The sequence below is a fragment of the Xenopus laevis genome, chromosome 8L (assembly GCF_017654675.1).
Source record: "Xenopus laevis strain J_2021 chromosome 8L, Xenopus_laevis_v10.1, whole genome shotgun sequence".
NCBI lineage: Eukaryota > Metazoa > Chordata > Amphibia > Anura > Pipidae > Xenopus > Xenopus laevis.
The window spans coordinates 5,082,285-5,096,827 of record NC_054385.1 but is presented as its reverse complement, the minus strand read 5'-3'; the positions used below and the strand labels follow the sequence as shown (position 1 = coordinate 5,096,827).

Below are 14,543 nucleotides of genomic sequence, written 5' to 3'. Positions count from 1 at the left end.
AGGCGATTAAAATCTCCCCGAATCACCCAGTGTGCCCCTAGCCTAACTGCCCATCTTCAGATTATAGTTACATAGTTAAGTTGGTTTGAAAAAAGCAAAAAGTTCCATCAAGTTCAACCCTGCCAAATGAACCCCAGTGCACATATACACACACTCAAACCAACCCCTCCATATGCTCGCATAGACTATATATACCAATTTCTATACCTATACATTGCAAGAAACATAACACTGACACATTTTTGTTCCCTTGTTGAGAAGAAAAGCCGAATCCTTCAAATTCAGTCTGCATATAAAGAACTATCTTGAAGTTTTACATCATTCATAGAGAAATTTGTTCTCATTTTAGGGTTCCCCTGGTGAAAGAGGAGCTGCAGGTCCAGCTGGATCTATTGGACTGCCTGGAAGACCTGGCCCTCAGGGACCACCAGGTCCTGCTGGTGAGAAGGGAGCTCCAGTAAGTATCACATGTACATTACATCCTAAAGTACGAGTAGTAAACAGAAATAGGGGATCCTACAAGTCTTACATTTGCAGCAGACAGTCTAGACATTTATGACCAAATTTGTGGGCCCTAAACTTATTAACATTCCAGGTTACTAGGATAAATGGCTGGCTCTAGGTGATCCCCAACCAGTGGCTCATGAGCATTATGTTGCTCAACAACCCATTGGATTTTGCTCCCGGTGGCCTCAAAGCAGGTGCTTTTTTTTTAAGATTACTGGCTTGGAGGCAAGTTTTGGTTGCATAAAAACCATTTGTAGTGCCAAACAGAGTCTTCTGTACCAAATGGCCAATCACAGCACTTATTTTGCACCACCCAGTAACATTTTTCATGCTTGTGTTGCTCCCCAACTATTACATTAAAATTTTGCTCACGGCAGGGCCGCCATCAGGAGGGGACAGGGGGGAGAGTTGTAGGGGGCCCAGAGGGTAAGGGGGGCCCCCTTGACTTACTTGATTAGCCTGGCCCCCCCATCTTTCTGAGAGCTGTTGACTTCGGGAAGGCATGGACGTTTAAGGGGCCCTGGCCACCAATTTTCTTATAATGTGGGGGGGGTGTGCGGTCCTAGCCACCAACATTTTTTAATAGGGGGGCCCTGGACACAAATGTTTTTTTTATGGGGGGCCCTGACCACCAATACCTTTTTATTTTTTATTAACATGTGCGAACCCTAGCCACCAATATTTTTTTGTTTTTTTACTGTGTGGTGGGGGGGACCTGTGGGGTGGGGAGCACGGACTTGTAGGTGGGGCTTGTGGTGGGCGCAGCCCAGGGGGCCCAGGAAATTTTGTCTTATGGGGCCCTGCGATTTCTAATGGCGGTCCTGGCTCATGGGTTAAAAAAGGTTAGACCCAAGCACTACAATTCTTATTAATTTATATGCCTTCTTACCCTATCAGAGAGAGGGAAAATGTTACATCGATGTGGTACTGCCTTGTTGTTGATGTAACCAAGGTGGCTCTATTATGTTTTCATGCCCTGACATCTTGATTCTTCTCACATCCTGGCAGCCATACTGAATGGGTGAGGGCTTATGAAACAAGTAGAGGTTCCTGCTATTAATGAAAATATAAGCCATAAAATCAGCCAACTCCATAGTGCTACTGGTCATGAGACTCAAGGGAGAAAATGCTCTTTACTTCTGGTGCTGCTGTGTGCGGTTCCATTCCATACAGTTTAACTTCTGCCCACTTGTGACCCTTTTGATATGGATCTTTGTAAACGCAAGACCCCTTTACCCCTGGTTTATAGAATTCAGCTATGGAATCTATGGAATCTGTCGAGACATTAACCACATGTCTTATTACATCTGCTCGTACCGAGTGTTGCAGTCAATCAATTAGCTGAATATTCAAAGGTTTTGCAGCACTGGTTACATTCATTGAGTGTCAGACTCTACCACTGGGATTTAGGGATCTTTTTTTTCAGCAGAAGAAAGAGAAAACCAGCATTTTATTGAGAATATTTCCAACTAATGATGGGACATTTGGCCAGAACATGTCGAATTTTGGTTTGGTAGTGCTGGGGATTAATCTGTACTGGAATGAAATATCTGATTATGGCAAGTCTTTGTTCTTTGTAGAATAAACACCACCATTTATGAATTATACATTCTCTATATTTGCCCATCTAATCATGTTTATGGTGGAACACCAGAAAGTTCTTGGAGCTCAGGAACTCAATCACGATAAAAGGTTTAATTACTTAACTAGGCAAACACATTCATACCTTATGTACATCGCCTGGCAGATAAATGTGTTTGTATATCATAGTCCATTTAAGAATAAAAGCTCCAGCAATCCGCACATATCTACAAAAGCTCCTTTTGATCCCATGTAAATCGAAATGCCTCCGACGCTGATATTTCAAACACTGTATAAATTCCGCGGGGACGTGCTAAAGGCAAAAGTGAATTTCAATTGAATCAGGACATTAATGTTGATTGATTCGAGTTATTAAATGTGCTTTTTCCCATCACTGAATTTTTTCGCTTACATTGGCGGATTAAAAGACGCCAGAACAGAGGCCAGGAAAACAACTTCATAAAGCTGTGGCTGTAGGGTACACGGAGAGTACATTTTATGTCAAATGAAAAGCGCTATTTACATTATTTATGGGCCTTTGACACCGGGCGCCCAGGATTTATTACGCACCTTGAACATTCGCCGCATCGCCATTCATAGCTTAAACAATGAGAGGACGTACAACAAGAGCTTGTTTGTGGAGCACATTCTACGACTGTGTCATAAATGCCATTGTGTAATCCCAGTGCTGCCGTGTAATTTAGGGCAGGGATATTTTATTTGCCATTAACCAATGCTCACGCTGAAATAATGTGATTTTTCTCCTTTTACCTATTGTTTGCATGACTGGCTAGACTTGGCAGGAGGATAAATCACTCATGAGGAAAGAGACAAATGTTAGGCTGGTCTGTTGTAAGAAATCCATACATTGGTCATGACAATGCACTCCTTGTTGATGTTGCAGGTGATTCAATTGGCTAAAGTTGTGGGTGAAACATAAAAATGTACCAATGTTGAGTAATATTAAAGACGTGTTGAGCAGAATGTCCATATCTACCTATTTTTCCAAAAATGGGCTCTAGTTGTCTGCATGTGTAGAGTCATCAGCTGACCCAAAACTGTGCTTCTTCCAACCGGTGGCTCCATTATGTCCAACCTTGTTTGGGAATAATTCAGTTGCATTGGCTGGAGACTTTACCATTTTGAAGTAGCCTATTTGACTATAATAACCTTTGACTAGAATACCCTCACTAGTACATAAATGAACCATAAACTGTAGTTCTCTTATTCAACGTTAGACTTTAGTTTAAGTTTTAAGTCTTTTATGGACCAGTCTGTACACCGTTTTGGGCGTTCCTTAAGGATTTCATCTATATTTTTCATTTTGTTTACAGGGTGAGAAAGGACCCCAGGGACCTGCTGGACGTGATGGTATCCAAGGTCCTGTTGGACTTCCAGGCCCAGCTGGACCTGTTGGGCCACCTGGTGAAGATGGTGACAAGGTGACTAGCTAACCCTCACAGACTATTCAAAGATTTCTGTGTTGCCTATACATCTAGGCCATGGTGCTGATGATGTGCAAATGACACACATATTAGGAACCATCCTGTTGATTTTCTTTCTCCTATTATTGCACAGGGTGAAATTGGCGAGCCTGGGCAGAAAGGAAACAAAGCAGATAAAGGAGAACAGGTATCTGCTGTATCCAATGGCAATTAATCTTAATTTATTTTGTGTTCCCTTATTTTGAATATGTATATCATCTCTCTCTTTAATCTCCAGGGTCCCCCAGGACCACCTGGTCCACAAGGTCCCATTGGTCAGCCTGGTCCATCAGTAAGTAAAATTGTGAATTTGGGATGACATAGCGGTAAGAAGTGAGCTCTTATGGTTGTTTAACTTGTCTCGTATTCCATTGTAGGGATCTGATGGAGAGCCAGGCCCCAGAGGTCAACAAGGTCTTTTTGGACAAAAGGGCGATGAAGGACCTAGAGGTTTTGCTGGACCACCAGGACCTGTTGGACTTCAGGTGATGCCAATGTTTCTAAACATGCACACATTTGTATATTCATGCTGCCTTCATAATTGTTATAAAGGAGGACAGGCTCGTGGACTATGTTAATCATAGGTATTTGCTAATGTGATTTCTAGACTATTACAGTAATATATTCAGGTCTAATTTGCCAAAACCTATTATTATTCATCATTTACCCTTTGATCAGCATATTACAAACACCTATCATTACCCCTTGTCGCAGATGTTTTATAGTCAAAAGAGATGGGTGCCCTAAAGTCTGCTCATTTCTGCTGCATAAATTACACAGGGCTGTCAAACTTAAAGGAATATATGGGCCCCACCTTTTGAGGACAACATTATTTTAATACACTTAAACCTGTGCCATGTCACATTATTGGCTCACTACATTATAATGTTGGAGAGCAGAGAAGCAAAAGGATGACCATTGTGTCTTGTACTTCACAGCGAATACATTCATGACTGATGCTTTGTGCAAAAAACATTTGGATAAAGCTGTGTTTATGTCTTGTCTCTTGCCTAAGAGAAGACAGGGGTTTGTTTCTGCTACAAAATGTTCCATGTGACATTGGCTAAATTATATTCTCTGCAGGGTTTACCTGGACCACCTGGTGAGAAGGGAGAAACAGGAGATGTCGGTCAGATGGTAGGTACATTAGATGTTCTTAGTTTCTCTGTGTTTTGAAGCAATCAGTATATGAGGGTGGTAACTTAATGCTACATAATATCTATGTGTTAAAACTGCATAAAGTATGGAACATCGGTCCCCAAATTGTGGAAGACACCACCAGAGTAATGTCTCAGTAGAGGCCAGGCATGAAGCCATTTAGGGAATGATTTGGAGACAATGCACCCCTAGATACAGGTGGCTCCGACTGAAGATCAGCTAATAAAAGATGAGCAGTTTTTGCTGTCCTAGATATTCTATGGCTGTGTTTCATGTATTTGTAACCTTGTTAAGGGAGGCCTGACTGATGGACGTCCAAGGAGGGTTTGGACTTAAAAAAGTCACTAGTATATATTTAGTAATAATTAGACTGGCAAAGCAATATGATTCTATCCAGTGCCAACATTTTCAAAAAATGTTGAAATGCATGAATATATTGCAGGCAGAGTTGGTCACTTTGCATACCATCAACATATTGTGTCTGAATAAAATGGCGCCATCAGGCTAGGACATCAAGAAACCTATGTAGGTCCATGTGATCCAGTTATGTAATTGTAACATATTTAAACAGTCAAAATAAACGCCACCCATTGGCCGGCAACAGCCACATCAATATTTTAGTGCCATTTAAATACTCGCTGAGGCATTGCTTCCACTGTATAAATAAATCACATGGGCCTATTAAATCCAAATAAATGCTCCGCGCTCCGAGTGCACACACATTAGCAAGAAACTGATTTTTTTTTACTCTCTGCTAATTTGGGGACAAAAAGGAATTAGATACACGCGCAGCAGAATTGCTCTATTAAAGAACCATTTTGCTGATCTAGGGGAAAAAGTAATAGACAAGCAATTAAAAGATATTGTCCATCCAATTGCTTTACAATAGCAGTGAAATAGAATCAGCATCAGCCAGGAAGATTTTTATCCTTCTTTGTTTAAAACTTTCATGGATACACCCATTCTAGTTTCAACATCGTCACTAATAAATTCAATGTTGAATGAAAAAAAGGCTATATATTATTTTCATTATTTACAAGTATTTAGAAAGCCCCAACCTATTTCTGCACTGCTGTACAACAAAAGGATTTCTACCTCAAACATATTATGCTATGGAAGGGTGTATACATTAAATATTTAATTGGTTCTGTTTATTTTTAGGGTCCTCCTGGTCCCCCAGGTCCGAGAGGTCCTTCTGGCTCCTCTGGAGCTGATGGCCCACAAGGTCCTCCTGGAGGAATTGGCAACCCTGGTCCTGTAGGAGAGAAGGTAGTGTATTTGAGCTGGTATCAATGAGCTTCAGCCATTGGTGCTGTGATCGGTGGGGCGATACATGTAAACTCTCATTCTCTACTAGGGTGATCCTGGAGAGTCTGGTGAACCTGGTCTTCCTGGTGAACTTGGACCACCGGTAAGCAAATTCTATGGTACTGATAAATATTTATAAAATACTCAAGGCTCCTCCTGAAACTTCAATAGTACACCCCAAAGTATGTGTCCGCTATGTACGCTTGAACTATAAAAACACTTTTCCACCCACCTCCGTTGCGCTGGTGGAAGACCTGCACCTAAGATTTTCAATAACCTTTAATAGCCTACAAGTTCTTCTCCGGTAACTACTAGGATGATAAAGGATATCAAAGATGTTGATTATGAAGAAAAGGCTAGCCAAGCTGGAATTGTTTACACTGGAGAAGAGCCACTCATGGGGGGAATTTTTAGGAAGCCAAAAAATGCATATAAACCGTCACTTCCCAGGCCCAGATTTGTGGAGATGCCACCCAGGCCTAGGATGGCAGGCTTTTAGGATGTGGTTGCTGCCCACACCCACATTGGTTCAGAAACACTGGGGATTTGCAGGAGATAAAATCTGGGCCCGATGATAAAAATTTGCGAGAACAAAAGGGAAGGGACAGGATCATCGAAAGTCAGCGGGCCTAGGGGTGCCCATTATGTAAATCTGGCCCTGTCCCTTCCAATTCCCTATGGTACCTATGAGTCTATATAATCATCTGGATCTAATGTATACTGCCAGGTACACTTATCACTATTATCTGTTTATGAATTGTTTGATTTTATATGTCCACAGGGCCCTAAAGGTGAGAGAGGGGAAAAGGGAGAAGCGGGTCTTCAAGGTGCTTCTGGCCCTCCTGGCCCTAAAGGTCCTCCAGGTGATGATGGTCCAAAAGGTAGCCCTGTAAGTACCTCTCTGCAACTGTTAGCTTGTGACTTAATACCGATGCACTTTGAATAGAACTTCTAACACTCACATCATTCCTTTGTTGTTGATATTTTTATATTTTAGGGACCAGTTGGATTTCCTGGTGATCCTGGACCTCCTGGAGAACATGGTCCAGCAGTAAGTACAAAGACCTACTTGTATTAGCACCCAGGGATTTAGCATATACTTCCCTGTCTAGTTCTTTAGCCCAATGAATAATCTTATCTACTGTCTTTGCCAACAAACCCTTATTTTGAGACTCTGGCGGGCAGGCTCTGTAAGAAGCCTTTTCTATTGTGTTATTCTGGGAGGTGGACATGTCTTGTCTACCATTAGCTTGGTCATGCTTGAAGGGGAAGAATAAAAATGTATCTGTAAACATGGTTAGATATTTTGTTTCATTTTAATTTCAGGGTCAAGATGGTCCACCTGGTGATAAGGGAGAAGATGGTGAATCTGGACAGCCAGTAAGTGTTAATTTAATTGGTATTAGTTAACATGTACTGCGTTCAATTTAACTCATGGTCATATATGACTTGCACTTCTTTTTGTCTTTTTCCAGGGGTCGCCAGGTCCTACTGGAGAGCCTGGTCCATCAGGGCCACCTGGAAAGAGGGTATGTAACAATGATTTATGGGATATGGTAATATTTGTTGAAGATAAATAGAGCATGCTTCTGGAAGATTCTAATGTGAAGGCATGTACAGAGGAGTAAAGTACAAAATGGTGTCTGGGGAAAAGGCCAACAGAAACTATTATAATGGAGAGCACTAGGAGGTGGGGAACAGATATAGCAAAGTGTTGGTGGAAAAGTTGAACAGGAGCATCCAAAATAGTGATGGGAAAGAGGATAATTTGCCCTGTTTTAAACAGAGATGCACACAAAAGGAGAAAGGACTAATAACCTACTATAAAGTGGAAGGAAGTAAAAAGTTAGAGACAAATGTGCCCAGGTCAGGAAAAATAGATGCATTTGGGTAGTGGATGTGACAAGGTGCCAAATGCACCCAGGACCTGGTGTAGAAAAGAGGGGAATATACAGCTGCATCCACGAGGAAAGGGAAACAAAATAGCAATGGTAGGGTAGGAGGAAAAGGAGCAGCATCTATTCAAGTGGAGGAGCAAGAAGATCAAGGTATACAGTGTGTTCATTATACTAGAATTCAACTAAGGAGGTCCCTGATGGCATCCAGAAGCAAAGCTGGTAGAGGCTGTTTTTACTTTTAGTGCCCCAACCAATTAGAACACATGTCAGGCATGCCCCCAGATGACACATTTTAGACCCTGAAACATTTTACGCATACCTGGTTATGTTTATTTGCTTGAAAAAGTATTATGGTTGCATTCTTAAGGTGGGTCTTATCTTGATTTTTGTGACAGGGAAAAGGGTAAAGAGCTTTTATTGTAAAGCATCTACATATTAATCTTCAAGCCTTTATACTTAGACACAATCTTGTCAAATTCCAAGAATATTGGGTAACATGCCAAGAAAATACACAATTCTGTTTGTAATCTTGCAAATAATCTTAGAAGGAGGAGATCCAACAGTCCATGCAATGTACCAAGTCTCACTCAAGATTTTCTTCTTTAGGGTCCTCCTGGTCCAGCAGGTCCTGAAGGACGTCAAGGAGAAAAAGGTGGAAAGGTAAAACGTGTTAAAAGTGTTTGTCCTGTGCTACACATAATACCCATAGAATATAAAAGTGAATTATTTTTACTACTTTTCATTGTAGGGGGAATCGGGTTTGGAAGGACCTCCTGGTAAGACTGGCCCCATTGGTCCCCAAGGACCTCCTGGAAAACCTGGTTCTGAAGGCCTTCGAGGAATTCCAGGCCCTGTTGTGAGTAGATATATATGACCTGCGCTTGAGACTGTCTCTGCTCATATCTATAGTGTATAAAAGGGTAGTTGCATTTATATACTAAATTTGATGTGTTCTTTTATAGGGTGAACAAGGTCTCCCCGGTTCACCAGGACCTGACGGCCCTCCTGGACCTATGGTATGTGTACTGGGTTTCAAATACGCAACACTATTTGGTGGCAATAGAAGCCCTACTTGGTTTACACGGGGCAGAACATGTGTTACACTCTTGACCCTTATGAGTTGGAGCCTTGGCTTGAAACTAAAGTAAAATATAGACATTTTGGTTAAAAAAATCACGCAGATGGGCACAGGTCACCTTTAACCAACTTGATTTAACATTACAGTTAAGTAATCACAAGAGCCATTAATATCTTGTAAGTTATATCCTTATAAACAGTGCTTAGTCACGACTCACTCAAACTTGTGTATTATAACAATAATGGTCCCCCTGTTGTAAAACATCCCTTATAATACATCAGTGATACTCGGAGTTCCCTGTATAACTCAGCCTGCAGCCTTGTGCCTTTATATGGTCACAGAACAACCCCTCAGTGACTTCTAATATCCTTATCATTTACAGTAGGGGGTACATTATCCCTTATAATACATGAGTGATACTCAGAGTTCCCTGTATAACTCAGCCTGCAGCCTTGTGCCTTTATATGGTCACAGAACAACCCCCTCAGTGACTTCTAATATCCTTATCATTTACAGTAGGGGGTACATTATCCCTTATAATACATGAGTGATACTCAGAGTTCCCTGTATAACTCAGCCTGCAGCCTTGTGCCTTTATATGGTCACAGAACAACCCCTCAGTGACTTCTAATATCCTTATCATTTACAGTAGGGGGTACATTATCCCTTATAATACATGAGTGATACTCAGAGTTCCCTGTATAACTCAGCCTGCAGCCTTGTGCCTTTATATGGTCACAGAACAACCCCTCAGTGACTTCTAATATCCTTATCATTTACAGTAGGGGGTACATTATACCTTATAATACATGAGTGATACTCAGAGTTCCCTGTATAACTCAGCCTGCAGCCTTGTGTCTTTATATGGTCACAGAACAACCCCTCAGTGACTTCTAATATCCTTATCATTTACAGTAGGGGGTACATTATCCCTTATAATACATGAGTGATACTCAGAGTTCCCTGTATAACTCAGCCTGCAGCCTTGTGTCTTTATATGGTCACAGAACAACCCCTCAGTGACTTCTAATATCCTTATACTGTGTATATTGTGTGCCAAAGACTATATATGGACAACCTCATCTCACACAACCCTCCCCAACAGGTTGTTAGACATAACTTTGTATTTACTTTGACATTTACTTTGTATTTGTCATTAAACATGCTTTTTTGATCTAAAGTTGTGCATTTATTGCAGGGTCCACCTGGTATACCAGGACTGAAAGGAGATTCAGGTCCAAAAGGTGAAAAGGTACGTGTCACACAAATACCTTAGGACAGGAGTGTCCATACTATAGTAATGCGAGGTCTTCTTTTAGTGATGTTGTCCCCTTATGATCTACATCCATAAAAGCATTGTTAGCATTCTGTTCAAGGGAAAATATTACTTAAATATTTTATTTATGAGATTTTTATTGCTATATTTAACAAACAACTATTCCTTATGTAACCTTAACATAGATTTCTTAACCTTAATAAATATCGTAAAAGCATGAAATAGAAATGTAATTTAATCAAACTGTTTGTTGACAGTGTCTTCAGATATACTGATCACCAGCTAAAGGTGTACTGGTAGATCCCGATCTACCTTTTGGGCACCCCTGCCTTAGGACTACTGTATATAACACTGGTATTGGTTCTCTTACTGAGCAACCAGCAACTTTGTGTCAATGCGGTATATAATTAGAGTTCTCCAAAGACACATCGTATGGGTTTTTATTTGTTATCTGCAAGCCACTAGCTAATCATCTCAAGCTTTAAGTATTAGGTTAATGAAATTGTTTGAACGAATGGTTCACGTAAGTTTAAGATGAGATCATTTTACTGATGCTGGTTTAGTAACCAATAAAGCCAAATCAACGGCACAAGCTACTCATGTAGGTTTGACTTTGAGGTGTTCTTTTGGTAAGCATTCAAAAACAATCATCTTATAAAGCGGTTTCTTTACTTTAGGGTCATCCAGGTTTGATAGGTCTCATTGGACCTCCTGGTGAACAGGGAGAAAAGGGAGACCGTGGCTTGCCTGGCTCTCAGGGACCACAAGGTGCTAAAGGAGAACAGGTTTGTATTGTATAAATGTTCATTGTCAGTGTGTAGCCCCACATTGTGTTGTCCAAACATTTAGATTTCAAAGCTTTGGCTTGTTGCAGCACTTCAAAAGTTGTGTGCCATGGCCCATGACATAAAGATAAAACAAAAAGCCACCCAACCTCTTGTGTCCTTAACAACCATATCTCCAACCACATTCATCTACCAACCCTATAATAAGAGTATTCAGAGAATCTGTTGCATTAATGTTTGGTCTGAATCTTTCAGATATTAATGATGCTGTTGTGTTTGCTTTTCAGGGTATTGGTGGTTCATCTGGTCCTTTTGGACCTCCTGGTCCTCCAGGCTTACCGGTAGGTTTTTTTTACTTGCACCACTCAGCTGATGACTGGTTTAATATTGTCTTTTAAAGTTAAGTTACAGAGATTTAGACTTGTGCAGAGGAGGTTACTTTAAATATTGAAAACCTTTCTTATTACATTGCAGGGTGGTCCTGGACCAAAAGGTGCTAAAGGTTCATCAGTAAGTGAAAGCTGGTTGGAATATAGATGACCAAATATGAAATAATATTTTATTATTTGACTTTTGTTAAATCAATTATCTGTTTTCAGGGTCCAACTGGTCCAAAAGGTGAATCTGGAATCCCTGGTCCACCAGGTCCTCCAGTGAGTAAGACATAAATTGGCCAAGAATCATAATTCTGCTTTTAATTGGTAGAACAAACAGACCAATGAGTAACACAGTCATAACCATTTTGCAATGATTTCTATTCTAGGGTCCTCCAGGGGAAGTTATCCAGCCTTTGCCTTATCAGTCCTCCAAGAGGACAAAACGTAGCATTGATGCAAGTCAAGTAGTGGATGATGATGAAAACTACATGGACTATGCTGATGGAATGGAGGAAATATTTGGTCCTCTGAACGCTCTCAAACGGGACATTGAACAAATGAAACACCCAATGGGCACTGTGGAATACCCAGCAAGGACTTGCAAGGACCTTCATCTGTGTCACCCTGAATTAGCAGATGGTGAGTTAAAAGATGCACTGTTAGAAGTATCACACAGAATTTCTTCTGGTAGGTACATGAACACACAGTCTTGCTGTTTTCCAAGCGGCTCTGGAAATGGTGCTTGCTTTGTTTCATGACAAGTATCTTTGGTGAAGCTTCTTGTTTGGCCAAAGCTGAAGTCATTGTAACTTATGGGAGCACTCTACATTCATTACAGCCTTGTGGAATAACTCAATCTTCCATGTTCTACAGATGAACAGAAAGTAGACAAGACATGCATGCCATCTAAAGAGGGTTACCTTATAGGGACACAATCTGTGACACCTTAAGGACATTGTAGAATTTAGATCAGAGAAAACTGAAGTGAGAAATTGAAGTTTTCTATTACATTACAGAGTGAAATGGTGAAAAGTCAAGGCAAAGTCAAATACAGCTTGGAGGCAATGAGGTTTTTCTTAACGTGGGTGTATGATTGCTTTATTAATAGTAAGGAGGTGACAGGAGGGTTCATCAGGATCACCATAGTAGAATGATTGTGTCACTCAAGACAAGAAATAGCTGGAAGCCAGCACATATGGAAGAGAAAGGGGTCAAATGAGACATAATTAGAGTTATGCAGGCCAAAATTTTGTATTACATTACTGCTCCCAACTCAAGTCAAGTGAAAGAGAGTTTGGAGGTCATTGTAGGAGACAGAAATTGGGGACAGTTGTCATTTGCATTGGAAACTCCTTAAATATTTGGGATATTATTCAAAGCAAGCGTGGTTAGAAAAAAAGCATTGGGAATAGAATGGAAGCATTTGGGTTGATGCAAGAGAGGAGGCTGTTTACTTTTCTAAATGCCTATTTAACGCCTTTGTTTGAGGCCAAAACCATTTATCAGCTGACATGTGGACACTAGAGAATAACAAATCCACACACAGTAAGTACTTGCAGTTTCAAAAGCTGGAATCACGTGTCTCTCTTTTCATCCTTTAACTCCAGGGGAATATTATATTGACCCAAATCAGGGATGCTCGAGAGACTCTTTCAAGGTTTTCTGTAATTTCACAGCCGGTGGAGAATCTTGTATCTTCCCCGACAAGAAGTCTGAAGGAGTAAGTGTTGCTGTTTCACCCTCTAATTATACCAGAATCATGTGTCGATGTTTTGGTATCACTGTTTTTATAAAGTAAATGCTATAAAATAATCAGGACTGGAAGATGAGAAGATGCACTTCAGGTCTACACCCTCCTCATGAAGGTGCCTCAAGTGACTCTACTTACTCCAAGACGTAGCTCAGTTTAGGGCCAAAGAAATGCAATATCCACTTCTAACTGCAATTGATTTCTTGAAATGTCATTTTTGAGGGGAGAGTTGTAATTGTTTGAAAATATGTATCTTGTCTTATTTAATGTCTGACCTGTAGGCTTTGCTGAACTGATCATTTCTCAGGGACATTGTTTTCTGTTTTATAAATTGCAGTCAGGACAAGTAAAACTAATTGCACTTGCAACTGCCAAGAGCGATGCATAAATCTGCCACCAGTTTTGGGGGCGGGGGGATTAAGCACTTTGCAATGCTTTACTTTTAACTGTAAAATGATGCAAGAATGTATTCCATTATATAAGTCTAGGTGGAAGGGTGGAGCAGTACAGATTGACATTTATTTGAGTTCCTTATTCCAGTTATTTTCCTTAGGGTACTTCTTGGGAATTATTGTAGATTTCTGAGGAATGTAACCTTTTCTTTCCTGCTATCCTCTCCCTTCCACGATTTAGGCTAAAATTACATCCTGGCCCAAGGAAACTCCAGGCTCCTGGTTCAGTGAATTCAAGCGTGGTAAACTGGTAAGGTCCAAACTTTGAATTCTCTTTCTGTAACTCCATGTCATATTTTACAGAATAAACTGGCTCGCTGGCCCAAAGAGCTGCCTGGTACATGGTATAGTCATTACAAGCGGGGTTCCATGGTAAGTGGCTAACCCGGCCAACAGTCTCAAGCAGAGCACGTCATGGGGATCTGCTTTGGTTATGGCCAAACCACTCTGCATGTCTGACTAACATCGATTCCAGAGAGAGTTATCTGTATGTCACTACACAGTGGAATGGTTGGGGGTGACTGGTGGAACTCTGTCAACAGCAAGGTGTTCTTCAATGATTCAGAAGAAAACCAGCGAAAATTTAGGTTTACTTCTAACAAGGCAATGAACAGGCCCTTCACAAGGGTCAAATTACATAAAGAGACATGGTTTCGTCAGGGTGCCTTTTGTGTCTTGGTGGTGGTGCTTTGTTGGCTGTTCTTTCTAGGGATTTGAATAAATATTGTCTGCTTTCATTCCTTCTTCCATAAATCAGATTTTCAGCTGCCGTTTGGGTACCTATGAGCTCTTCATGACATTATAGAATGAATAATGCCCAATAGATTGTAAACATATAAGGAAACTCAATGAATTTACTCCTGCTCTCTGTAGAGGTCATTCCAATAGG

The 14,543-nt window shown here is 40.8% G+C and overlaps 1 protein-coding gene across 2 annotated transcripts in view; it reads left to right on the top strand.

Moving 5' to 3' along the window:
- col5a1.L (collagen, type V, alpha 1 L homeolog) overlaps positions 1-14,543 on the top strand; it is a 103,262-nt gene that overhangs the window by 82,191 nt on the left and 6,528 nt on the right. The window contains exons 42-64 of one of the 2 annotated variants that reach the window (XM_041572351.1): positions 350-457; positions 3,423-3,530; positions 3,667-3,720; positions 3,811-3,864; positions 3,950-4,057; positions 4,656-4,709; positions 5,892-5,999; positions 6,088-6,141; positions 6,820-6,927; positions 7,036-7,089; positions 7,365-7,418; positions 7,514-7,567; positions 8,543-8,596; positions 8,685-8,792; positions 8,899-8,952; positions 10,213-10,266; positions 10,968-11,075; positions 11,363-11,416; positions 11,550-11,585; positions 11,675-11,728; positions 11,839-12,091; positions 13,060-13,172; positions 13,958-14,026. In XM_041572351.1, coding sequence (XP_041428285.1) covers positions 350-457; positions 3,423-3,530; positions 3,667-3,720; positions 3,811-3,864; positions 3,950-4,057; positions 4,656-4,709; positions 5,892-5,999; positions 6,088-6,141; positions 6,820-6,927; positions 7,036-7,089; positions 7,365-7,418; positions 7,514-7,567; positions 8,543-8,596; positions 8,685-8,792; positions 8,899-8,952; positions 10,213-10,266; positions 10,968-11,075; positions 11,363-11,416; positions 11,550-11,585; positions 11,675-11,728; positions 11,839-12,091; positions 13,060-13,172; positions 13,958-14,026 — 1,875 coding nt within the window. Of the gene's footprint in view, positions 1-349; positions 458-3,422; positions 3,531-3,666; positions 3,721-3,810; positions 3,865-3,949; positions 4,058-4,655; positions 4,710-5,891; positions 6,000-6,087; positions 6,142-6,819; positions 6,928-7,035; positions 7,090-7,364; positions 7,419-7,513; positions 7,568-8,542; positions 8,597-8,684; positions 8,793-8,898; positions 8,953-10,212; positions 10,267-10,967; positions 11,076-11,362; positions 11,417-11,549; positions 11,586-11,674; positions 11,729-11,838; positions 12,092-13,059; positions 13,173-13,835; positions 13,905-13,957; positions 14,027-14,543 lie in introns of both variants that reach the window. The other variant, XM_018229490.2, reaches the window with a different exon arrangement.